This window comes from Ricinus communis, chromosome 6, assembly GCF_019578655.1.
Source record: "Ricinus communis isolate WT05 ecotype wild-type chromosome 6, ASM1957865v1, whole genome shotgun sequence".
NCBI lineage: Eukaryota > Viridiplantae > Streptophyta > Magnoliopsida > Malpighiales > Euphorbiaceae > Ricinus > Ricinus communis.
Window position 1 is genome coordinate 16,100,844 of NC_063261.1, and position 26,473 is coordinate 16,127,316.

A 26,473-nucleotide genomic window follows, 5' to 3' on the forward strand; every position below is an offset into this window, starting at 1 on the left:
TGTATTTCTAATCCTGCGTGATAAAACTTCTTATTGCAGGCGAGAACTATACCACGGATGTGGAAAATTCTTATTTGAGACAGGAGCAAGAGAAGAAAAAGAACGTGCTGAAATACAGGGTTGGCGTATTTCTTTTCTCATTTCTTATTTGGTAGGAAATAGGTGAATGAAGTGATGTCTTAGCATTTGGCTGCTGAAGAGGTTCATGTGTCCGTTATGTAAAAATTCCTCTCTCCACAATTATAAAACAAGGCGCAGGACATGCCTAGTTGGGTATTATATGTAGGATATGCCTCTAATTTAAGTCGACCATTCTGCTTGTCATTTTCACTTTATGGTATTTTAGCTGTATGTTTTAGTTGTCGATCAGTAGAAAGTGGTAATTACCAATTTTATGATCTCTTTGAAGAGTGTCCTAACCCACAACCCCTGTTTGGTTGCTTAGCATGACCAGTATAACCTTAGCTAGGTTAATTGATTTCAACTTTTGGTGACAAAAGGCATTGAAAATCTGGTGAGCATGTGGTTGCATCTTAACAGGAAGTGCTCATTTCACTAAACTGTAAGCAATTATATTTTCTGTTGCTATATGCTGCATTTTTGGTGTTGGATTATAATTTGTATGAGTTCTTCTCACTGTAACAATTTCCATGTTTTATCCTGTTAATTTGAGACTTTTCTTATAAAAGGATTTAAGAAGCTTGAAGGACTTCCTTATCCTATGAAAATCAAAGAGCAAACTATGTTTCCTCAAAACTATTATATTTGTGGTTTTCCAAATACTCCACAATACATCAAACAAATCAGAAAATTGAAGAATATTAGCATGTTTTCTACAACGAAACCTTCTCCATTTTAAGCTGCAACTAGTCATGCCAGCTTGAAGCTATATGGCTGTTTAACTCATGGGTAGGCAGGTGTGGATACAGTCCATTTCCTTTTTGTTTTAAGAAATAATTGGTGTACCAAGTATTCTTGATGACTTTATTTGGTCTCCACGTGCTTTCTTTTTCCTTTTTTCTTTTTCAGAAAAAAGTATATAGTTTGCAGTTGTTTTCAGACTGCTTATGTTTTACTAATATGCATTTTGTAGGAAATATTGAAAACTAGAGGTGCTCTTCCTATTGCTGGATTAAAGAATGAGATATTGCAAATGCTGAAGGAGAATAATTGTCTTGTTGTTTGTGGGGAGACAGGCTCTGGCAAAACTACTCAGGTCCATATGGGTATTTGTGGTGCACCCCATCACTCAGTCTCTCTCCTCCTGCATGCCAACTTCTAATTCTTCCTTGGTCTTACTTTACTGATGTGGTTTTAACACTTGCTTATCTTATGGTGTTTGGCATGCTAGGCTCCTGGTCCTCTAACTGGCTTTTTATGTAGGTTCCACAATTTATATTGGATGACATGATTGAATCAGGACGTGGTGGACAGTGTAACATTATATGCACGCAACCGAGGAGAATAGCGGTAGGTGTGCGATTTAATGAATGCATGGATGACTGTTTATCTATCTCATCTCCTAGTTCTTGCTATACAAAGTTTACCCTCCAAATAAAACATCCAAATATTCTGTTCTGGTTCTAACAACAGTGGAAAGAGAATATATGTAAAACATCCATATATTCTGTTCTGCATCAGGTTAAGATACACTTCCTCTAGTCACTCGCATATCAATTGTCAAAGTTGACTGGGTAAACCTCATTCTAGTCCTACCTGTTTTATCATCTTACAGCACCCCTAAATTAGTGTTGTGATCTCTGTTTGTGATGATAAAAACTATTAAGAGAACATCAGGTATATCTTATATATGTCCACCTCTGTGCTTCAAGACTTTTCTTGTCCATGAGCTTAAGAAGGACTGCCTAGATGATGATAAGCTTGGTTATCTTCAATTTGGAATCTTAAGATGCACACATGCCCAACATAGTGAATATGGTGCTGTTCTTCTTTCCTTATTTTAGTGCCCCTGGAAGAGAGTAGTATTTCATCTCTACCGCATGTCTTTTTGCAATCATTTTCCATATTCTATTTGTTGAGAATGAACAAAGAATTTATTGGGCTTATGTAACTGTTTTCTTTATACCTGCAACTAGTTATCATCTTATGGTCGTAAGATATTTCTTTTATTTGTTTTTGTTGAATGCTGTGTGATATTAGTACTTGTGGGTTATGTTTGGTGCGTTGCTATATTATTGTCTACTTTATAGTTTTTAATTCTGTATATTTATTGTTTCCTTTTTAGAATACTTGTATATACACACAGTGCTGTGAATCACAATAACATACATTAGTTATTTTTCCACTTATGACCATTGGTAGGTTAAGCAGTATGATGGAAGCTGATTTATTCGTGTGGTAACTCATAATCATAAATTTGATTTCTGCATTTTGTTGTAGGCTATTTCTGTGGCTGAAAGAGTTGCTTATGAACGATATGAACCTCCGCCTGGTTCCGGTGGCTCTTTGGTTGGTTATCAAGTTCGTCTTGATAGTGCAAGGTTTTAATCTGCTTCCTTCTTCTTTATTGCCTTTTATCATTGGTTGTATGACTATAGTAAGGAGCAACATAAAGTGCAATTCTTATTTCACATTTTGATCATCTTACTAGGTATCTATCCTTCATCTTCTTATATGCTTTTGGATATTTTTTGTTTGAGATATCGGAATGGAAAACTAGGCTCTATGTCATTCAATGCATGTTTATTACTGTTCTAATATTAGTTGAAATGCTCCCATTTCCTTTTGGATCATTATTGAAACTAATGGGGTGTTTTATTTATGCCCATCCCATCCTTCTGCCAGCCATTCTTTTTTGCCTTTTTGTTCAATTTTTATGTTGAATTAAGACTGAGCCATGTCTGCTGGTACTCTAGCAAGTAAATAAAAACAATTGGAACTGAAACCGAACCAGATGGAGTATTTTTGTGCTTGGTTTGCTTCTGTTCTTAGATTGGACTGCTACTCACTGTCTAAACGGGCTTAGACAAGCCCAAAACCCATTCTATTGACTTGTGAGTATTATGCGCATAACTTAGTGGGACAAGTTTTTACATACATTCCTCCATTGTACAAGTGTGACGAAACTCCAGTATAGCTTCAAATGGAAAGTTCAGCCTAGATGTTACAAACTTGTTTATGGTGCCCAGTTCTTCGAACACTATAATAATTGAACATATGGATCATTTTATGAGCTGGCGGGCAACAAATCATTGCTTTGCGCCAAGATATTCAAATTTCTTAACACTGGCTAGATTGCTCATAAAACAAGTAGAAAATAAGAAGCATTGAAAAAGACAAGGCTTCGCTATCAGGATTCCCCAAATCACGAACTTCCATAAAGTATATAAATCCTATAACATACTTGGCTCTAAGGAAACTTACTATTCTGTTGAGTACTTTGTTTTGTTAGGTTCTTGTTATTGCATATTTGTGGAGCTTCTATGTTTATGGCATATTTATGAGTGCTAAATCTTCTTTTTGCTTGGATTTTGTTTTTACAGGAATGAGAGAACAAAGCTTCTGTTTTGTACAACAGGGATTCTTTTGAGGAGGCTTGCGGTAAGCTCAATTTACTGATTATTCTTGAATCTGTTGTATGCTCCCCATTGTGTTTATGCTGAAAATAGTTTAGATGCCAGCTGCATTGTTTTCCGCTAGTGGTATTTTAGAAGGTACATAGGCCTTTTTTTTTTTGAAAAGAAGAAAAATGTGGGGAGAGGAAAATGGAACATGCGGCCGATCATATTTCTCTCCCACCCATTTTGCTCCTTTCCAAACAGAGCCTTAAAGTCCACATATATTGTATGCACATATAGGATTTTCAAGTCTGGTACGTAAACATTTTGATAATCCGATTTCTGAATTATTTGAAGTTTGTCTTCTTCCCAATAGTGCATAATATCTTTTTGTCCTTACTTTAATAATACTCTTTTGTCAATTTAATATCTTCTTCTTATCATAAAGAAAGATCAAAACTTTGGGTTTCATGTATGGATAATCTTTGCTCGTTCTTGTGCTTATAGTATGTACATGATAAAGGGCCTTTGTGATGTCTTTGGTATGGAATTTTAATCCTAGTTCCATTGTTTTCCAAAGGTAATATTTCTGAATGAAATATTTGGCATCAATATTTGATCAAAATCAATACATATTGATTTGTTACATTGAACTAAGGATCTTTTCCATTTCGTTTTAATTATTTGCATATTTCATCATATTAATAGATTCTAATTTTATTCAAAAATTAAACAAGTGTTTTGAGATTTCTTTTAGCAATTCAAAATTACCACATAGATTTTTTTCTAGTTCTGTAAATCAGTAGAGTTGCTGTCCTTCCAGCCATATATGCAAAAATTTAGCTCATTATGATCTGTACTATTTGCAGGGGGATAGAAACTTGAGTGGCATTACCCATGTCATAGTTGATGAGGTGCATGAACGGTCTCTTTTGGTAAGTGAATTTAAATCTAGCCTAAGAGATTTGAATTTGACGGGTCTCTTTCGAATAACTACTAGTTAATCATGGCTAGGCCTAATTGATTACGGTGTTTTTGGTTTTTCCTAATGAGGTCACCCTTTCCATTTTTTTTTTTTTTTAAATTTCCTAACCTTTTTGGGAATGGACCCTAATTTATATGTAATCTACCTGGAAATATGTCATTTTCTACAAAAAGAAACAAAATTGATTGAATCTATTCTCTTTTCCCCTATGACAGGGTGATTTTCTACTCATTGTTTTGAAGAGCCTGCTAGAGAAGCAATCTGATCAGGGCACACCAAAGCTGAAAGTTATTCTTATGTATGGTCATCTTTAGGTTTTTCAACAGGAGTCATGTCTCTGTTGTACTATATATTTGTGTATCTTGTTTCTTATTGAGTTACCATTCAGGTCTGCAACTGTTGATTCAACTTTATTTTCAAATTACTTTGGACACTGTCCTGTTCTTTCTGCACAAGGCCGCACACATCCTGTGACAACTTACTTTCTTGAGGATATATATGAAAGTATTGACTATCATTTGGCTTCAGATTCTCCAGCTGCTTTAGGGTTGCAAACATCCACCATTGCTAAGGTGCTTTCATATTTTGATTCAGATAAAGTTACAGTTATTATTATGCAGTTCTTCTTTGCTTCTTTATTCTGCTTAAATATTATTAGTTATAATATCTGAGGGTTAATAACCCTTATCTTTTTCTGCATAGTATTTCAGATGATTATGTCCAAGCTCTCTCTGCCCTGTGCTTTTATTTATTGTCGCTTTTGTAACTCCTGTGTACTAAGAAAAAACGTTAATCAAGCACATCTACTTGCATGACTTTGGCAGATAGTACTAGTCCATTATGAATATTTGTAAACATTTATTTCTTGCAGGGGATATTCTAATTTTAAATTAACAATTAAATGTTTTGTGTTCAAGTATGTGATTAATTAAATTGACATTGTTGGGTTGCTGATATATATTATAAGTGAAGGTTTCCTTCTTCTGATGAGAGTTTTGTTGTTATATTCACATACCAATTTTCTGAATGTGCAAGGCCTTTGTAGTATTATTTTATCAATAATTTGATATCCAATTTTGAATTAACAATTAAAACTGTTCTGCATTTAAATAAATGGTCAATTGATATTTGACATGGTTGGGTTGCTAATACACATAGAATGAAGTTTTCCGTTTCTTGATATGAGTTCTATTGTTATATTTACGTGCTGATTTCCTGAATCTGTTAGGCCTTTGTAGTATTATTTTAGCAACCGCTTTTTGGTTTCTTTAACATTCCTAGACTACTAGCTAAAAAGTAATGTTTCTATGCATGTAAATCTGTTGCTGGAGGTTAAACTGGTTAACCAATATGGGTTACAATGATAAATGGCAGCTCAATGTGACCAAGCATGCACCGGGAAATGTATTTATCTCTGCCTAAGGCTTACTTTTGAACTAGAAATCTATAAACATGGCTTACTTAATTTCTATTTTTTCTTTCTTGAGATAATGTGTGCCTTTGTATCTTTGAATTTTAGTGGTATCTCACATTTTGTTCAATCTATTTATTTCATGTGAAGTTCTTTTCTGATTTCTAATTCCAATGATTTTAAGTTAGTTTTTCTTTTTTGTAATATTTTTCAAACCTTTAATTAATGTGGTAACTGCAGAGTGGTCCAGTGAATGACCGTAGAGGAAAGAAGAATCTTGTCTTGTCTGGATGGGGTGATGATTCTCTACTTTCAGAAGAGATTATCAATCCGCATTTTGTTTCAAGCAATTACCAATCATACAGCGAGCAAACACAAAAGAATTTGGTAAATTTTTGTGGCCGTGTTAGTGGCATAATTTTTGTTCCATTCCTCACATGATTCTATAGTGTAACTATGAGTCAATCTTCTCTCCAGAAAAGATTAGATGAAGATATCATTGATTATGATCTCCTAGAGGACTTGATTTTCCATGTCGATCAAACATATGGTGAAGGAGCCATACTTGTTTTTTTGCCTGTAAGTCCATTCAGTAGTTCTCTTACTGTAATAACTCATGGGTATATGTCATTCCCTATGAGAATTATATGCCTTTGAACTCTGATACAATTGTGACCGATAACAGGGTATGTCGGAAATTCACATGCTACTTGACAGGTTAGTAGCTTCTTATCGATTTGGGGGACCATCATCAAATTGGGTGCTCCCTTTGCATTCATCTATAGCATCAACAGATCAAAAAAAGGTGTTTTTACGGCCTCCTGAAAATATACGTAAGGTAACTTTTTTTCATAAATGGCCATTGATTCCCACACTTCTGATATTTATTTTAAAGATCAACTATTTTTATAGTTCTTTGTCTATGCATCTTTTTCTTTTTATTTGTAATAATGCCATTTTCATTTGTAAAGTTGTTTGCATGGAAACTACAACATGTACTTTGTTTGTATGATTATCCAGACTCCATGTACCGAGTTGCCTTGCAATAGAAAGGATTAATTACTATGAAATGCTTGAGGTTTGCCTTAATAGACACTTTCATCCCTATAGTTTTAAATTAGGTGCTTTAGTCCCTCACTTAAACTTTCATCTAGTTAAAAATTTAAAACGAGTAAAAAGACTAAACTGTCCATCCAAAATTGATAACTCATTGTAATTAAAGACAAATTAAGGACAGTACCATCATTGCAAGTCACATAACAGTGACCCTAACTTTACATAAATGGATTTCTAAGTCTTGATGATGAAAGGACTAAAGTGCTGTGCGTTTTGCAAATGTCAGCGACTAAAGGGCCTAATTTTGAAACAACAGGGATTAAAGTGCCTCTTAAGTCGAATCGTAGGCATGTCATAGACTTATCCCTAATAAAGTTGAAATTCCATGAGAGACTAGGCAAATTTTAGGATGGTGAGGTGGAATGGCAAGAATATTATGAATTATGGAGGGTTCTGACGGAAGATGGTCCCTTTAGTTGAAGGTGGGATGGGGGTGCTCTCTAGCAAGAAGACCTCCTTGATGTTTAAAAAAGCATTTCTGATGGAAATTTGACCGAGTGGATGGCCATTGTCGCCAAATAAGGCCATGAAAGAAATGAGAGCCTCAAAGGGTAGATGGGGGCACATGGTCCCTAGTGACAGTAACTGGAATTTGCAAGCGCAACATTTGATAAAAGGCTCAGGCCAGTGGAAATGGTGGAAAAATTTCATGTTTTGTTAAACAGTACAAATTTGGGTCCCCTTATTTTTTGTCTCGTTTAACACTTATGCTCCTGGAAACTGGCAACCTTTTGTTTGTGCTTATCTGTCTTTTTGGAGCTAATGGAAGTCACTAGATGACTTATATATGACAATTAATTATCCTTGCATAACCAAGACCCTTTAGAACCTTAGGGGGAGTGATTGGATGCATGCTGGTAAATTGGAGGCGTATATAGCTGGATGGTGGTGGATGTCAGATTTCTCCAGTCATTTGTCAATTTCCATGACATATTTGCCACTGTTTAGGATCTCTCACAATTACTCTGCTTCTTTGTCTTTTGTGAGCTGTGGGTGTTTCCTAAATTTAAGAGTAATTACTTTATTTCTAGGTATTTTGATGGAAATGAAATTCAAGTAGTTCTTATGTTGCACTTTGATATACATGTCTTGAGATGAGTTATATGATTTTCAAGGATCATTACTTATCTTATGATGGAATAAGAGGGTTTAGGTTCTTTTTCGTATAACTTTGAGCAATTTCCTAACAAATATAATCAGCAAATACCCAATGTCATTACAAAGCTTAATTAATTGAGTTAATGAGTTGCAATTTAGGTTTATTGGCTGCTCTATCTTTGCGTGTCTATGCAGAGACACATATAAGGGCAAAAAAAGAAATCTTGAACTAAGAATCTTCAAGATCCTGTGACAATTTTTGTTTTTTCAAATTACTAAATTTCAACAAGCTCAATGCCTCCAACTTCCTTAAAAGCGATTTGTTTTTTTTTTTTTTCTCCTTCCAGTTGCCTATGATTTATTTTCTTACATGGATTGGTTGACTTTGCTAAAATTCTCTAATAGCTATCGACTTCTTTCTTTCCAGTTGCCAGTTATTCTTTTCTTAGTTTGACTGACTGACTTTGCTGAAATTCTCTAATTGCATTTTTCACGGTATTCACATTCTCTTCCTGGTACAGGTTATTATAGCGACAAACATAGCAGAGACGAGCATAACAATAGATGATGTAGTTTATGTGATTGATTGTGGAAAGCATAAGGAAAATCGCTATAATCCACAAAAGGTCTTTCTCCATCTTCCTTTCTCTCTCTCTCTCTCTCTCTCTCTCTCCCCGTGTAAAGTTTATGCTTGAGTGTCAATTTTGCTTTGACAATTATGAGAATATGATCCTTTATATAATTGGAGAGCATATGTTCATATCGGTTGCATGGCCTATAAAGGAGAGTTGCAATGTTTTATAGTAAGATGAATTGCAAATTACAATTTTGAATAAGCAAATAAAAGTTTGTTTACCAAAGATATATAAAGGTGCCTTTTTGCTTGATAAACATTATGATATTACCTTCACAAACTTTAGAAAGGAACATAGCTTGCCTGTTTTATCCTGTGATCTAACATGTGATGCTGCTGCTACCAGGACCTCAGCTTTTCCAGTTACTGTCATTTTCTTTCTTAGATTGGGATTTGCATGTATAAGTATTGTCTACTAATCTAGAAGTACGAGAAAAGAAAAAGGACTCTGTTGCTGTAAAAACTGAAAACCTCAGGTCTTCTACCTTTACTCTTAAATAGCAGCATAGGTTTTCGTCTGATCATTAATTTGAATGGTGCCGATGCTATCCAGCAGGATATTTTATGATAAGAATCTCTAAAAGGGTAATGAGCTTATCCAATCATTTTTCACTTTCTCAAGTTTCAAGCTGGCCCATTTTTAGTTTTAAATTCTAACTGTTCATTCAAGTTTTGGTACCCTATGCGCAATTCATTATTTTTAGTGGTGGTTGAGTCTTATGCGCAATTCATTATTTTTGGTGGTGGTTGTGTCTTATTGTTTTATTAATTGCTTTAGAAATTAACAAGCATGGTTGAAGATTGGATATCTCAAGCAAATGCAAGACAACGCCGAGGAAGAGCTGGACGTGTTAAACCCGGAATCTGCTTTTGCTTGTACACATGTCACAGATTTAAGAAACTTATGCGCCCTTATCAGGTACTTTCTGCATGAAAAATGTTGGGTCATCTATCCTCATGCGCTCTTCATTTTTCTTTTTTGTTATCAATGTTCTTATTTTCTTCACATTTTACATTTTGATGTCACCCTACCTCGCATCTTGACAATGTTAAGGTTCCTGAAATGCTTCGGATGCCATTAGTGGAATTGTGTTTGCAAATTAAGATACTTTCTCTGGGTCATATAAAGCCATTTTTATCCAAGGTAACTAATACATCTGAGCCTCTAGATGAGAGAGGAATTAATTGATAAGATATTTTAACTGATTATTTTGTCAACTATTTCCAGGCTTTGGAACCTCCTAGGGATGAGGCCATGACATCTGCAATTTCATTGCTATATGAGGTAGTTTTCTGTTATGCAGAATGATGTCTCTAAATTACACTAATCAACTAGACTGTATGTTTGATAGAATACTATATCACCAATGTGAAAAGTAATTGCTATTTCACTTACTGCAGCTTTCTTTTGTCACAAAAGATTTTAAGTTTTAGCTAATTAAGACATTCTTCTCTTTCTGGTCTAAATTTACAAAAGGGTAGAGGATGAGCAGCATTTTACGGCACTCAATATCAGTGAGGAGGCCAGAGTTTATTTGACCCAGTGGTCTTGAACTCAATTCTTGTAGAGATTAAAAAGTTAATCCCCACCTAATGGTTTTAGTCTAGAGTACTTTTGACATGAGAGACCTATCTAAATCTTGTATGTTTTCATTCATTTAATTGAATGGTGGGATTGTACTTGGTTTGCAGTTTAGTTATCGTCTTTGTTCATAGTAGTCATCGAGCCAGCAAAGAAAAACCACTCAGCATAGTGGGGTGGGAAAGAGTGCCAAGCACATCTTTCATTTTTAAACCTAAGTAGCTTCATTTGAGGGGGCATGTAAGAAACTTTTAATTCCTTAACCTTAATATCTTGTAGTTCCAGGATGAATGGGCTTTCGACATATCTTAACTCCTAATTAATTCAAAGCAATCAGAAAAAAATAGGAGATATAATGCGAGGAACAATAGTGTTTTCAATTAGTCATGGATTCCTTATTGTCACTGAAACAATGACTTCGAAAATAAGTCAAGTTATTTTAGAAGCTTAAACAAAGGATAGATTGAAAGCTTTGCGCCTGTGAAGGATAAGGACTAAAAGTTGGTCTATCAGTTACTTTAATAGAGAAACATATGACAAATAGTTACCTAGAAGAAAATCTCTGCATTCCAGCTGTTTCGGTGTTATTCTGGTCTATTACGAGCATCCAGCTCCATGTAACAGGATAGGACCTTCAATAGTTCTTCGGAGGAAGGAAATCCTCACTAAACAAAAAAGAAAATATGAGAGATATTTTGAACACTATTGCTGTATCTTCATTGATAAGATTGAAAATTTATTCAGACTGATCCTTTAATATGCCATTGACTTTCTTTTACCAAATTGTTTGAAGTTCTATTCCTAGGTGCTTTAAAGCTTATAATTAAAAACTTCAGCTTTGACAGCATGATCTTTTATGCATTTAAGCCCAATTGGACTTTGTACAAGATTATATGTTGGAGAAATGAAATCTTTTCTTGAACTTTTCTCTATGAACTCAATCATCTGACAAATAGTATTCAGATGTGAATATCTTTTCCATTAACGAAACCTTAAATTCCACTCATCTAGTTCTCTATAGGGAGTTGACATTGATAATATTTTGGGTTAATTGCAAAAAAGTACATGACCTTTAGCGCATTTTTTAAATTTAATCACGTCTTTTTAATTGTAGCAATGTGATACACTATCTTTGTAATTTTTGCAATTTGATACGTAAAGCTAAATTCCGGTGAAATTAAGCTTACGTGGCAAATGGAGCTTTGGTCACTAAAATACATAGGATCCACGTATTAAATGGTGCATTTTACAATTTTTCACTTTCTTCCTCCTTCCTCCCTCCCAAATACAACCAAACTCAAATCCCCACTAAACTACCAAATTTTCAAATACCAATTCTTGAAAATCATCTACGTAGCTTATAATTCACCATTTTTCTTTTCTAAACCAATCATCTTGAAAAATGGTTGTTTCTAAAATCAAGAATTTTGATTGATGCCTACAAGAAAATCAACTTCTTCAACTCTTTTTTTGACTCGCTTATGCTCAACTCTCACTTCAGATTGATGATATAGTTTCCATCATCAATAGTTGTTCAAATATCCACTAATTTTATTTTATTATTAGACATATTAGACATATTTAAAGTTGTTCATATGCCTTTGCTTTGGTTTGTTTTTTGGGGATAAGTTGATTGTTTGGGAAAAAGAAATGTTTTGAGTGGTAATATTAATATGCTTGTCAAGGCGTTCAATGAAATGTCTGAGCCAAGTAGTTATGGGCCTTTGGCGTTGATGGTGTTATGGTGATATTGTTGGTGCCCAATGAAGGAATTGAAAGTTGCCAGTTTCTTTCTGTTTGGGAAGTGAGAAAATGCAAGAAAAATATAAATTATTTGAATTTCATTAGATTGAAAAGTTTATCGACTGGATTTTACCCAATTAGAGCTAGTCAAATTTTAGGTTGGAATAAGTAGTGGTGTTGTAGTATCATTTGGTTAGATTAGTGTCTTTATAATTCTCTAGTGTCTGATTCATAAGAAAGTGGAGGAAAGTACATAAAGAAGATAGAAATGAACGAATTTTTGGTGTATAAAGAATGAGTCTAGACGCACCATTTCTAATGTGTACACCAAATATACAATCTTTTTTCAAACAACATTCATGTCAGCTATCTCTGATTGGCATGTCAGCACCATTTCACTGGATTTTTAATCGGTGTATCAAATTGCAAAAATCAAAAAGCTTATGAATGACATTGCTAAAATAAAAATGACGTGATTAACTCACAAAAAGCGCTAAAAGTCTCTTTTTTTTTTTTTTTTTTTTGCATTTGACGCTAATTTTTTTAATAAGATGGGAATTTTGGCACACAAGGAAGAAAAGAGATCACAGCTTGGAGGATAAGGTAATCCTCCTAAAAACCCTAGCCCAAACTACAAGGAAAAAGGCAAGACTTGAAATGTAATACTTTCTAATCAAGTTGAATAACACTTAAAAATATCCCCGACCTCTCCAAAAGGGTTTGCCTATCAAGAAGCTAGAAAAACCACCTTGTCTGATGGAAAATAAAAGAGAAACTCCGGTTTTTGAAAAGTGTGCATGTTCCTCTGTATGAAATACTTCATAAAAGTAGAAGTTAGAGCACAACTTCAAAGAATAGTAGCTTCTTTTCTTCACCAAAATCCTCTCCATTCATACCAGTAAAATTATATTAAGATTTGTTACATACCTATGCTCCTCAAACATGCTTATAGTGATCAGAAATTTGCTCAAGACGCGTCTGTCTCACAAGTACAAACAAATGAGAGGATGACTCGATATGCTTACAACACATAACACACCATTTTAGAGATATCAGCATCCAAACATTGAGTTGACAAATCAGAGTCAACTTTCTACTGCAAACATCATGTTTTGTGCATATTTCTACAATTCAATGAAAATTATCAATATGTAATAAAAGCGACATTATGTTTCATGGAACCTCCCGACAAGAAGATGAAATACATCCCAAAAGATAATATGCTAAGTCCCAACAAAGTAGATTAAGCAGGAAACTGAAAAATAGCCACTGTTACGTGTCAGCACAAATTCATCTACTGACAATTAAACTAAATTTATTTAAAAATAAAAAAGATTAACATTAAAAGAAATTTGACAAGGAGTTTCAAAAATTGGATTCATAATTTCATGGTCTAGACTTCCTTTTTTTCACCACTTATTATTTATTATATTTTTGAAAGCAGTTTTTTCTTTATTTTTAAGATGAAAGGCCTTTGTATTTTTTTTGCTCCGCTGAAAATACTCCAATCATATTTAGAATTTTTATTGTATTAGTAATTGTTGTTACCTTGCAGCTCCTTTATTTTTCATCTAGTTTGCCTAAATAATACCCTGCAGTTGGCTGTTTTCAGGTTGGAGCTATAGAAGGTGATGAAGAGTTGACCCCTCTTGGACATCATTTGGCAAAGCTTCCTGTTGATTTACTGATTGGGAAGGTTTTCATACAAAAATTTTACTCTTCCCTTTTACTTTTGCATAATTTACTGATGGCTCTTGGAAATTAATCCTTTAGTTTAGGGCTTTACATTTTTATTTTGTGCTTAGCTTGACATTGTAGAAGTTAGTTAGGCATCATGATTTTCAATTGTTCAAATTGTTACTAGAAACTTGCAGAACCTGAAAGAGATGTTCCCTTGTTAAACTCAGTGATTCCTTTGTGCTTTCTTCTATTCGAAATATGTGTTATCTTTGGGACAGCTTTAGAGTGTTTCTTGTAAATCCTTTTAACTGTTTCTTACTCATTTTCAACTGACATTTTTTATTTATGTATTTAGTTAGAATACACCTGGATTTTGTAAGCACCGAAGTCCATCTTTTCTGTATTATATAATCAAATTTTGTTTTTGGCTTCACTGTAGGTCTTTAATAGTACGTCGCCTGTATAATTCAGATAAGGGCTCTGCAGATAGAAATGCATAAGCTTCTTGAACTAAAATTACTTAAAATTTGCAAATGTATCGAATGTCTTTGACAAAACTCTTGTGGATGAATGAGATCCCTATGAATTTATGTCCTAAGGGTTAACATAAATGTCGTGTGGCTTTTTTATACATCTTTCAGTGGTAATTCAATGTTGAAATGATTGTAATTGTAAGGTCTTTGTTTCAGTTTGCTATATATTTCTTTAGATACGAATTATTTCTCTTCTGATTCTAGTTGATCCTTACCATTGATATATGTTGTATTGGCTCATGCTAATTGATGTTAAGCTTGAAGGAAGTTCTTCCTCATCCTAAATTTAGGCTTTAGACCATATACTTGATTGAGGCTCTATCATGTTAGTAGAGCAATTTATTTTTTTGTTGGCTCAGGCTAGCATTGCAATGCTAGATAGGCTGGCTATTTAAATTCCTGAGCACATGGAAAGGCATTTGAGGATCAAAAAACTCATTAAACACCATGGCATGCTTTAACATTCTCTCTTCTTATCATGTAATTTTTCTTTAGAGTATATAATCTTTATCTATTTTCCTTTGAAAATGCAGATGATGCTATATGGTGCAATATTTGGTTGCTTATCACCTATTCTCTCAATCTCTGCATTTCTAAGCTACAAGTCACCTTTTATGTACCCTAAAGATGAGGTCCCTCTTTTAATTCAGCACCAACTTTTACCCTGTTTATTTAAAGGGGAGAAAATAGTCTTTTTTCCAATCTAACTTATTTATTTATTTATTTCGCATAAATTGTAGAAGCAAAATGTTGAGAGAGCAAAGCTGGCTCTGTTGACTGATAAGGTAGATGGCTCTAACGATTTAAACCACGGTGACAGGCAATCTGACCACATCATAATGATGGTTGCTTACAAGAAATGGGATAACATATTGCACGAGGTTAGACAGGATTTTGCTTCAACTTTTAGCTAGTGAACTCTAAATACAAATTAGTTATCACGTTTAAATGCATTCATATGAAAGCTGTGCACGGAGTCATTAATGATGGCTAAGAGCTCATGCAAGCCAGTGAAGCTTTATAGCATATTTTTGTTCCTGTGCATTACCAATATCAATTGCTCGAGCACTTAAAAGGTGCCTTAAGATGATATTAAACAATATTCTCGGCCACTATTGAGATAGTTGAAATGATTATGTTAGGTGCAAATAAATAGAAAAGATAGGTTGTATTGCTTCTTAATTTATATGTATTACATTGTACATATATATAGGTACAAACATCACCTAAATAAAGGAAAAACATAATCACAGCAATTTACAGCTATATAAGAAATATGCCTAATGATTTGCCTAATCTCCTTTAATGTAGCCTAGAATTCCTATATTTATAGCTAGGTCAATATTTCCTATTCCAACACTCCCCCTCAAGCTAGCTGAAAAATATCTCCCATTGACAACTTGCTTACTGGAAAATCAAATTGTCTTTTCAGTAGTCCTTTGGTAAACATATCAGCTATTTGTTGAGATGTAGGAATATAAGGAATACAAATCAGTCCACTTTCAATCTTCTCTTTGATAAAGTGCTTGTCAACTTCAACATGCTTAGTCCGATCATGATGAACTGGATTATGTGCAATGGAACAAGCAGCTTTGTTGTCACAATAGACTTTTATGGGGAGGGAAATAGGTAGTTCCAAATCTTCTAGTAACCTTTTAATCCACATTGCTTCACAAATTCCATGTGCAAGAGATCCGAATTCAAATGACTACTACGTGCTACAACATTTTGTTTTTTGCTCCTCCAGGAAACAAGATTTCCTCCGAATAAAAGTGCAATACCGATGTTGACCTTCTATCTGCAGTGCTACACCGCCCCAATCAGCATCGATAAAGACTTCCACTTGCAAATGACCGGATATTTTAAACATCAGTCCTTTTCCAGTGTTCCCTTTAGATATCTAAGTATCTTATAAAGTGACTTCAAAGTGTTCTTGGCACGGTGAGTGCATAAATTGGCTAATCATGCTTACTCGCAAATGCTATATCGGGACTAGTATGTGACGAGATATATAAGTCGCCCCAACAAACCTCTCCTTCTCAATTATGTCCTCTGGCTTTGCAGGATTTAATTTGAGATTCACCTCCTTTGGAGTTTCAGCTGCTTTGCAACCTAGAAGACCTGTTTCATTTAGTAGATCAAGGATGTATTTCCTTTGATTCACAAAAATTCCTTCTCGTGATCTTGCAAACTCCATGCCTAGAAAATACTTTAATGCCCCTAGGTCTTTGATCTCAAAATCCTGACTTAGCTTTTTCTTTAAACTAGCTAATTCATCCTCGTCATCACCAGTTAAAATCATATCATCAACATACACAACCAACACTGCTGTTTTACCTTCCTTAGAACGTTTATAAAACATGGTGTGGTTTGCTTGACTTTGATTGTATCCATATCTTTTCATTGTTTTCCCGAATCGTTCAAACCATGCTCTTGGGGATTGCTTGAGGCCATATAAAGATTTCTTAAGTTTGCAAACTTTGTTTTTGTCAACAGATTTTTCAGAACCAGGAGGTGGACTCATGAACACTTCCTCTTCTAAATCACCATTGAGAAAGGCATTTTTCACATCTAGTTGGTGTAGTGGCCAACTGAAATTAACTGCGAGAGACAATAAAACACGTATAGAGTTAATTTTGGCTATTGGAGCAAAGGTTTCTTGGTAATCGATACCATAAGTTTGAGTAAACCTCTTAGCCACCAGCCTAGCCTTGTATCTCTCCACATTGCCATCTGCTTTACATTTTACAGTAAAAACCCATTTACATTTCATTTCATTCTATTTATAGGTTCTAGCTCCAAACGCACCCATTTCTTCCATTACTGCCATCCTCCAATTTGGATCATCAAGTGCTTCCTGAATATTTCTTGGAATAAACAGATTTGAGATTTTTGACACAAATGCCATATGACTCTTGGAAAGTTTATTATAAGATAAATAATTTGCAATTGGATGATTAGTACAAGAACGGGTTCCTTTTCTAAGTGCAATAGGGACATCAAGATCACAATATTCATGTGATTTTTGAGGATTATCAAAAGAATCATTATTTTGAGGAGAATCTTGAGTACCTGAATTCGGAGTGGATTGACTAGGTGCTGAGGAGATGATGAGTTCTCTACCTTTTTTGTGATCCTTTTTCCTTGTATAAACAAGAACCTCACGCTCATTATTTGGAAGTGTTTCTTTCTCTGTCATAGATTCAATATTGCTTGACAAAATAGAAGTTTTATCTTCAAAAATATTTGGCGTAGAAGCCACAATTTTGGGTAAAACAATGTTGTCCCATTTATTTTCTTCCTCTAATTGCTCCCCGGAAGAAAATTCCTTTTGAAATAAGGCTGATTTTCAAGAAAGATAACATCCATAGAAATTATGACCTTTTTATTATGGGGATTAAAAAACTTATACCCCTTCTTGTTTGATGCATAACCAACAAAAACATATTTCTCAGCCCTTGGATCTAGTTTGGTTTGATCATTGTTGCCAGATAAATGGACATAGGCTGTGCAACCAAAAATTTTAAGAAGTAAATTGGATGAAAGACGATGTTGTGGGAAGTAATGTTGAAAACATTCAAGGAGAGTAGTGAAATCAAGAACACGGGTAGGCATTCTATTAATCAAATATGATGCAGTTAAAATAGCTTCTCCCCATAAATATTTAGGTAACATAGAGACATAATAGCACAAGCCACTTCCAATAAGTGTATTTTTGCGCTCGGCTATACCATTTTGTTGGGGCGTATCAACACAAGTAGATTTATGTTGAATACCTTTGTCTTTTAAAAACTTTTCAATCGTTTCATTGAAATACTCTGTACCATTATCAGTATGTAGGGTACTGATTTTAGTTTGAAATTGATTTTCAATCATAGCGTAAAAATTTTGAAAGATCGTCTTAACATCAGACTTGTTAGTCATTAAAAAAACCCAACACAATCGAGTATGATCATCGATAAATGTGACAGACCATTTTTTTTCCGAATAAGTATGGATCCGTGAGGGACCCCACACATCACTGTGAATTAAATAAAAAGGCCTCGAGGGTTGATAAGGTTTTGAATGATAAATGTGCTTATGACTTTTTGATAAAATGCAATGTTCACAATGAAAACAAGAACAATCTATTCCTTTAAATAAAGTAGGAAACAACCTTTTAAGATAAAAAAAACTAGGATGCCCTAATCTATAATGCCAAAGCATGATTTTATCCTTAACAGAGATAGAACTAACACTGCTTAGTCCATGAGGTTTTTCATCTTTGGAGGCTTCACCTTCAAAATGGTAGAGCCCATCTATCATCCTAGCACTGCCAATCTTCCTCCCCGAATTTTGGTCCTGAAACACACAATAGGAGTCACAAAAAATGACACGGCAATTGGAATATTTTGACAGTTTACTGACAGATAATAGATTACATGCAAGTTTAGGTACATGGAGGACAGATTTAAGAGTCAAGGTTTTTGACAAACTGATTGTACCTTTACCAGCAATTGGTGTGTAAGAACCATCTGCTATACAAATTTTTTCATGACCAGAACAAGGAACATAAGTATGAAATAAACTTGAGACACTTGTCATATGGTCAGATGCTCCAGAATCTATGATCCATGGAGCAGTTAGACTCACACAGGATAAGGCATTTAAATTTCTACCTGTTTGTGCCAAGGAAGCATTAGGAGTACCAGATGATCCAGAATTAGATTTCAGCAGCTTTAGTATTTGATCAACTTGTTGTGGAGTGAAGGGGACAGCTTCAGCTTCATTTGCAGAGGGAGTCCGATTGAACTTGCCTTCATGTTTTCCCTTCCAGTTAGCTGGTTTTCGATGAAGTTTCCAGCAGTTTTCACGTGTATGCTTTGATTTGTTGCAGTGGTCACACCAAACACGGGGCTTTTCATCAAATTTCTTCACTTTTCTTGCATAGGATTCAGCTGCTGCTAATGCAGAATTTTCAGTGCTGCTGTTTGAGCCTTTTTTCCCCAACATAACCAGCCTGCGACTTTCCTCACGTCGAACCTCAGCAAATACCTTGCCAATAGATGGAAGGGGCTGTCTCCCAATGATTCGCCCTCTCACTTCATCAAACTCCAAATTAAGTCCCATGAGGAATTTGAAAATGTGATAATCTCCTACCTTTTTTTTGTAATGATTGCAATCATCAATGGATTTCCATTCATAAAAGTTAAACAAGTCCAAGTCTTGCCATAGACGTTTCAGAGAATTAAAATATTTGGCGACACTATCCTCATCTTGATGGATTTCCCCTAGTTTCAGCATGATTTCATATATCTGAGACTGATTTCCCAGATCTGAATACATTAAATTGACATTATCCCAAAGTTCCTTTGCTGTGTGATAACACATGTAATTGGAACTTATGTCTTCCTCCATGGAGTTGACTAGCCATGTCATAACCATAGAGTTTTCTGCATCCCAAGAAGAATAGGATGGGTCATCCATGTCTGGTTCCTTCTTCTCGCCAGTTAAGTATCCACTCTTCCCTCTACCTCGAATATACATACGCACATACTGAGACCAACATAGAAAAATCTCTCCATTCAACCTAATAGTAGTTATGTGGACTGAATGAAAATCAGATGTGGCTAAGATTTTTTGTTGATTGGATGAAGTAGGTATTTCAGAAGTAGGATTAGTGATTGACCCATCAGATGGAGTTGCAGGCATGGTGGAATTACAGTGGCTAGATTTTTCTTTGAGGAGGCTAGGGTTTTTCTTTTTTTTTTTCGGATGGCTCTGATACCATGCAAATAAATAGAAAAGATAGGTTGTATTGCTCCTTAATTTACATGTATTACATTGTACATATATATAGGTACAAACATCACCTAAATAAAGAAAGAACATAATCACAGCAATTTACAGCTATATAAGAAATCTGCCTAATCTCCTTTAATGTAGCCTAGAATTCCTATATTTACAGCTAGGTCAATATTTCCTATTCCAACATTAGGCATATTTTAGTATAAACTCTTTCCTTCCTAATAACCCATCTTTGAAGTAGATTTGTAGCTGTTTTTACCATCTTGTGTCATCTAAGTAGAAGTGTTACCTCATCAGATAAAATTCCTGCACTTGTAGACCTCATTTAACACGTCAACAGTATGCAATATCAGTATAATGTATATGATACCAATAAAAAATGCATTGTTGATTAATATTTGGAAGTTGACACTTGCAGAAGGGAGTCAAAGCTGCACAACAATTTTGCAGTACCTATTTTTTGAGCAATTCAGTTATGCACATGATAAGGTTTCATTTCTTGTCCATTATCCACATATTCTTGAGTCCTGTTAGTTATTATTTTAATCATTCTATGGTTTGACCTTTAATACAACATGACAAGTGAGCCTAGTATGGCAAATATTGAATCACAGAAGAGAATATTAAGAATTTTAATAATCTGCCTGCTGGATGTGATGCAGTATGTTCCCTTACCTCAGTACACTGAACCTTAGGTCTCTGTTTGTAGTCTCTGTAAGTTCTTGAGATTTTCATATCTAAAATCTGAGCAAGATATCTGGCTTCTATAACTTGCAAGGACAGAATTGATACTGAATGAAAATAAAGGAAAAAAAAAAGACAGATTGTTCTACGATAATAGTGCAATTTTGAGTTTCAGCTACCAGCCTTCTGTAGGATCCTGCTTAGCAAATTGTGGTTATTCGTTACATTGGTTCGACCATGGCATCATAAAGGCTGGGTGCGGGTGACAGAAATATTCTTGCATGGTTTGCTCTCTTAGAGTAGGTAACAGCTGTGCAAGGACCAGGCCTAGCCAAATCAGGCATGGATTTCTAATGCCTTGGATTGAAAGGTAGGCTGTATCATTGATCATGTTTGCGCAATTGCATAAGACAGGAAGCCAAGCGAAATTTTTTGGTCACCAGCTGGAAGTAAAAGATAAATCTCAAGCCTTAACCTGGTTGGATTTGGGGGATAAAACCCCCTGCCTAAAGCTAGTTTTCTGTTTGCTGGGCAGAACCGCTGGTCCACTAACAGGTCTAGAGTAGATCTACTTAATTGCATATTCAAAAATCCTAGTCTGAGTCAAATATCAGATCGATATTCAATATTTATAAACATTCAGTATCTTTTGAAGGCAGATGATCAAACTTTCTGTGACTTTTATAGAGCCAGATGGAATAACTTGAACTATACCATATGGTGATATATCATGTACATAAAAATCCCAAATAATTGAGTAGTTTGAGATTGTTTCCTTTTCTTTTTCCTTTTTTTTTTTCTTTATCTATTCAGAGACATGAGGATACAATTTGGAACACTGCTAGCAGACATAGGGTTTATCAATCTGCCGCAGAATTATCAGGTACTGTTCTGATGCAATTTTAATGCAAGATGCTCATGCTTTTGCCTCATTTACCTGTTTTATAAGAACCACCAGATTTCTTTCATTCTGTTTTGCGTGGGTTGTTTTAGTTACTCAAGTTACAATTACTACTGGGCCAATGTATTTGAGTTCTAAAAAGTGTTTGTATTCATTTGCATATTTCTTCTTCTGAAGCTCTTTTATTTACGCAAATGTTTAAGATGTCTATTTTACTGAGGTATCTTCTCCCAGATTCTAGGAAGAAATAAAGAGAAGTTTGATGGTTGGTTGTCTGACAAATCGCAGCCCTTCAACACATATTCACATCATTCTTCAATTGTGAAGGTAGCCCTAGCTTTGTATCATTCAGTTACATTAATTGAAAAGAGTTTGTTAGCTTCTTTTATGATTATAGTCGAAGTTGGAGATGTATATTTTTTTTCCTCTTTAATTGACTTTTCGTACATATCCTTAATTTCTTAGTTAAGATAATATGTGTTTACTATTTTTTTAAACTTAAAGAAGCATGTAATACTAAGTCTCAAAATCATACAGATATCCTAGATTTAGATGGAATTTAAGAAATTCTTGCAGGCAATTTTATGTGCAGGTCTGTACCCGAATGTGGCTGCCACTCAACAAGGCATTATTGCAACAGCTATCAACAGCCTCAAGCAGTCTACTATTCCTGCGATAAAGGGTTATCCAGTCTGGTACGATGGAAGAAGAGAGGTTCACATACACCCATCCTCGATCAACAGTAAAGTAAAAGCATTTCAGCACCCATTCCTCGTCTTCCTTGAAAAGGTTTCCAAATTCTCAGTCCTGGAATTTGTTGAGTTTTTTGTTCTATTTGAGATTTTTGGTTCTTTAATTGGTTGCTGAATAAGGACATTTCATGAAATCATTTTAATATTGCAGTATCTCAGTGTTACTTGGTTAGTCTGTAGTTATGGTACATTGTTCATGCCTTCCATCTAATGTACTATAGTACGATTGGCTGGATGAGTCAATCATGACAGACCATTTTCCTGAGGATTTGAACCACCTGAAAGTGATCAGTATATAGTTGGTCATGAAGTAGGACTTTTCTAACCAACTAGTGTGCAACTTAGCTTTCCTATGTTGTAGCAATCATTCAATGCTTCTATTTTATTTATGTTTATTTTTAAATTATAAGAGCTATCATCTGTTGTCCCAAATGTTGATATTCTATTCAGTAGTTTCTCTTATTTAAGAGTTCATATAAATTGGTCTATATGAAATAAATCCTCAGTATTATCCTGGTGTCGGAGGGGCAAAAGAAAGTACTGTTATGCCTACTGCCAACTGATAGTTATAATTTTCAGCTGCATTAATTTGAAAAGAAAACAGAATCCTGTAATGTTTTCTACCTTATTGTTATGTCATGGAATTCCATTCTGATAAAATTTTAGCAAATCAAAGATCAGTCTCCTTATAGTTAGTTTTTCAGAGAACATCAGGCCTAAAATGCGTCATGTCTTATGTATTTCCAGGTTGAGACCAATAAAGTATTTCTGCGAGATACTACTATCATATCTCCCTTCTCAATCCTGCTGTTTGGTGGCTTCATTAATGTTCAGCATCAGGTATTTCTCTATATTTTTTGACCAAGAATATTGTGCATGTTGTATGTCTGTTGGTAATTAACTACTTGATAGCTGTTCCTTACACATGGCTGAATTTCTATGCATCCATGGGCCTGGGAATGTAGCGCTTACCTCACAAACATTGCCATATAAGTGGGTTCAAACGTCCTTTTGAAAAGCCAAGTGATTTGTGCTAAGGGCCAATCTCTACTTATATGCCCTTTAACTTCTTGTATCTTTTCCATGTGGGATTGTTTTCCCATTTCAACATTTTCCGGCACACATCTTCTCCTGGAAAATTATGTGCATCAGAAATTGTGATGCTTTTAATTGTATTTAGTATCTGTGTTCGTTTTGTAGGATTGCCTTTTTCAGTAGTTCAACGATTCTTTCTGGTTAGATGTGCTTGTAAAAATTTTGCACAACAATTCTTTGACCGAGTCATAAAATTACCAATTTCAGTATTCTAAAAGCAATAGTTACAATGCTTTAATGGATATGAATTTCACCATATGAAAAGGGCTACTTGGATGAAATTTTAGGAATTCTGCACTTTGCGACTCTTTTTACCCAGTAAACAGTCTTCAGTCTTTTTTCTTATAATGGTTTTCTCATGTTACATCTATCATCATTCTTTGTGCTTGATAGCATGGTATTTATAATTTTGCTTACTTTTATTTCCTCTTTATTTTGTGAGGAGATCATTTCTGGAGGTAATTGTATAATACAATGCATCAATCTTAAAGTTAATATGATGGCTTAGTAGCTTTTCTTCTTAAGTAGAGATAAATTCTCTCTGTTTTTCTTTTTTCTTTTTCTTTTTGTGTGTCATTGCAGACAGGACTGGTCACTGTAGATGGATGGCTAAAGCTAACAGCTCCTGCCCAATATGCTGTCTTGTTCAAGGAGTTCCGATCAGCTATGCATTCTCTCTTGAAGGAGCTTGTTCAAAAGCCGAAGGTAAGATGATTAGAGAAATTTTCTTCTTTTCTTTTTATTTTTACTTCTAAATTAATAGGTAAGAGTTAGTGACATTTTTATGAGAATTTGTTAATTTATTGGCATTTGTGGATGGTGTTTGAATAAATCAATATTGCTTTCTGTTTTGACAGTTTTTCTATCTCATTTGATAGGCTTTAGGAAAATTTTAGAAGGCTTTTTATTTTTCTGAATCTTCTTTGGAGGGTATTTGCAGCCTTAAGATTAAATTGAAGGCTTAGCCCGAATGTAACCTCACCTCTGGGAATTCATATTGTGGGATGTGATTTGTTCCTCAGCTGATCCATATATTATCCTGCTTAGTGGAGTAGTTATGATTCAGATTGTTTAAGAACTGCATTAGAGAATAGGTAACTTATTTTGGCGCCTTGCTCAATGGATACTCTGGCATGCTCAATGAAGGGCGAGAGATGGAATGGTCAAAGCATAGCAGCATGAAGTTTCAAGATGTTAATGGCTGCTTGTTGCTGTCTTGAGTTCCACTTGAGTGCCTGGGGTTTTTGCCTTTTCCAGGCGATGCAGAAGTTTCTCAACCCATGTGGGGATCCATTAGGAACCATTTAGGTTGCAATTCATGAGTCAGCGTCTATTAGCAGGTCAATAATTGAAATAAAATTGATAATTCTAAAAGAGGGAAAATTCAAGTCAGAAGGAAGTACCAAAAACCAGTCAGAAAAAGAAAAAGAAGTACCAAAGTAAAAGGATAGAAAATGTAGTAGAAGAAGTAGAAGAGCAGATGATTCCCTAAATAAAAACATGATTATTTTCTTAAATAATGGAAATGATTGGAGAGTAATAGCAATCATTTACAGCCATATATTGCTTGCTCACAACTACTCTTTTCTTTTTCATGACCAAAACATAGCTATCATGCTTCCTCGTCTTTACAGCATTTTTAGCCAATAATGCTTTATGCCTTGCACTGATTATGATACTAAGGGATTGGTATTTTCTTTTCCTTCTTTATCGTAATAGTCTACAAATTTGTCTTCTTCTTCTTTTTTCACTATTACTTGGAATGATTCATATATTGAAATGTCTTGCAGAATGCAGCCATTGTTGATAATGAGGTCATCAAATCTATGATCCAGCTGCTTTTAGATGAAGACAAACCCTCAAAATGAGTTGCAGATATGGTTGGATGAGGAACATATTGATGCAGGGGCATGTTCCTCTCGACTCACGATCCTATTGTTCACTATAAGAGAGGGAGAAAAGATGGGTGGCATCTCTACCTATCCATTTCCTGCTTTTGTAAAAAAGCTAGCCCTTGTCAAGGAGTTAAATGCTCAGCATACCAGAACTCACTAAAACTGGCCACAATGTGACTGGAGTTGATCTGTCTTTGATGGCCAGTTATCTCAGCATATATATCATGCCTATGTCTTAAATATCTTCCCAGTTCCAAGCTTTAAAGGTCGCAATTGGACGTGCAATTTAGTCATGAGGAAGCATTGACAGGCTAATCGAGTGGTGTCTGTTAATTACTGGGAATCACCTACTGTATATTATACTGAGAAATCATCCTAGCGGCATTGACTGGGTGGAAGACTTGACAAGGTGTCCTGTACTCAATAGAAGTGCTCCTACCACCTTCCGTGGTGTTAAAGGAAAAATATTTATGAAATGATGTGGCAATATCAACTTAGAATATTGGCTGCTAATAATGTTGACCGTTCTGCTTATGATTGAGTTCCGCAATCAAACATTACTATTTGATCATTTTGAACGGAGAAAAATGATAAAAGAGACAGGGCCAAGCAATTCCAATATTCAGCATGAAGAGAGTTTATTGTCAACATGTACATGAAAAATTGGAGAACTAATACCTTTGTGTAGCAGAGATGACATGTTTATAAATATAGCAGGGATAACACTCTAAACTACAGCATTTATATCATTAGATGCACGAATTTTTGCTACTTTATGGTAATCAATGTGTTCGCTTATTGAAAGAGTGTTTGAGAGAATAAAATAATTGAAATACAGTTAAAAAAATATTAAAATAACAACTCCTATAAATTGTAAGGTTTTTAAATAATGGTTAAAATTTTGTAGCATTATAAGATACCAAATAATAATCCTAAGCTTCTAAAATGTAATAACAGCACATCTACTGACTTATGGTGCATCGAAATCTGTGAATTATGTTCTGCCTAAATTCTTATACATTTTACTATAGCAATTACCCGACCCGTTCGATATTATCC

At 34.8% G+C, this 26,473-nt stretch overlaps 1 protein-coding gene across 5 annotated transcripts in view; it reads left to right on the forward strand.

The window, feature by feature from the left end:
- Positions 1-26,185, forward strand: part of LOC8277530 (DExH-box ATP-dependent RNA helicase DExH7, chloroplastic) — a 31,747-nt gene extending 5,562 nt beyond the window's left edge. For 2 of the 5 annotated variants that reach the window (XM_048375456.1, XM_015725266.3), the window contains 25 exons: positions 40-119; positions 1,094-1,216; positions 1,384-1,470; positions 2,401-2,501; positions 3,504-3,561; positions 4,388-4,453; positions 4,719-4,801; positions 4,892-5,075; positions 6,155-6,301; positions 6,392-6,493; positions 6,600-6,752; positions 8,650-8,754; positions 9,541-9,681; positions 9,817-9,906; positions 9,991-10,047; positions 13,700-13,783; positions 14,834-14,932; positions 15,041-15,181; positions 20,506-20,576; positions 21,585-21,654; positions 21,907-21,999; positions 22,249-22,461; positions 23,172-23,264; positions 24,102-24,224; positions 25,310-26,185. In XM_048375456.1, the coding sequence (XP_048231413.1) occupies positions 40-119; positions 1,094-1,216; positions 1,384-1,470; positions 2,401-2,501; positions 3,504-3,561; positions 4,388-4,453; positions 4,719-4,801; positions 4,892-5,075; positions 6,155-6,301; positions 6,392-6,493; positions 6,600-6,752; positions 8,650-8,754; positions 9,541-9,681; positions 9,817-9,906; positions 9,991-10,047; positions 13,700-13,783; positions 14,834-14,932; positions 15,041-15,181; positions 20,506-20,576; positions 21,585-21,654; positions 21,907-21,999; positions 22,249-22,461; positions 23,172-23,264; positions 24,102-24,224; positions 25,310-25,387 (2,642 nt within the window). In that variant the 3' untranslated portion in view covers positions 25,388-26,185. Of the gene's footprint in view, positions 1-39; positions 120-1,093; positions 1,217-1,383; positions 1,471-2,400; positions 2,502-3,503; positions 3,562-4,387; positions 4,454-4,718; positions 4,802-4,891; positions 5,076-6,154; positions 6,302-6,391; positions 6,494-6,599; positions 6,753-8,649; positions 8,755-9,540; positions 9,682-9,816; positions 9,907-9,990; positions 10,048-13,699; positions 13,784-14,833; positions 14,933-15,040; positions 15,182-20,505; positions 20,577-21,584; positions 21,655-21,906; positions 22,000-22,248; positions 22,462-23,171; positions 23,265-24,101; positions 24,225-25,309 lie in introns of those variants that run through there. The other 3 variants (XR_007216257.1, XR_007216259.1, XR_007216258.1) reach the window with 3 other exon arrangements.
- The last annotated feature ends 288 nt before the right edge of the window (positions 26,186-26,473 follow it).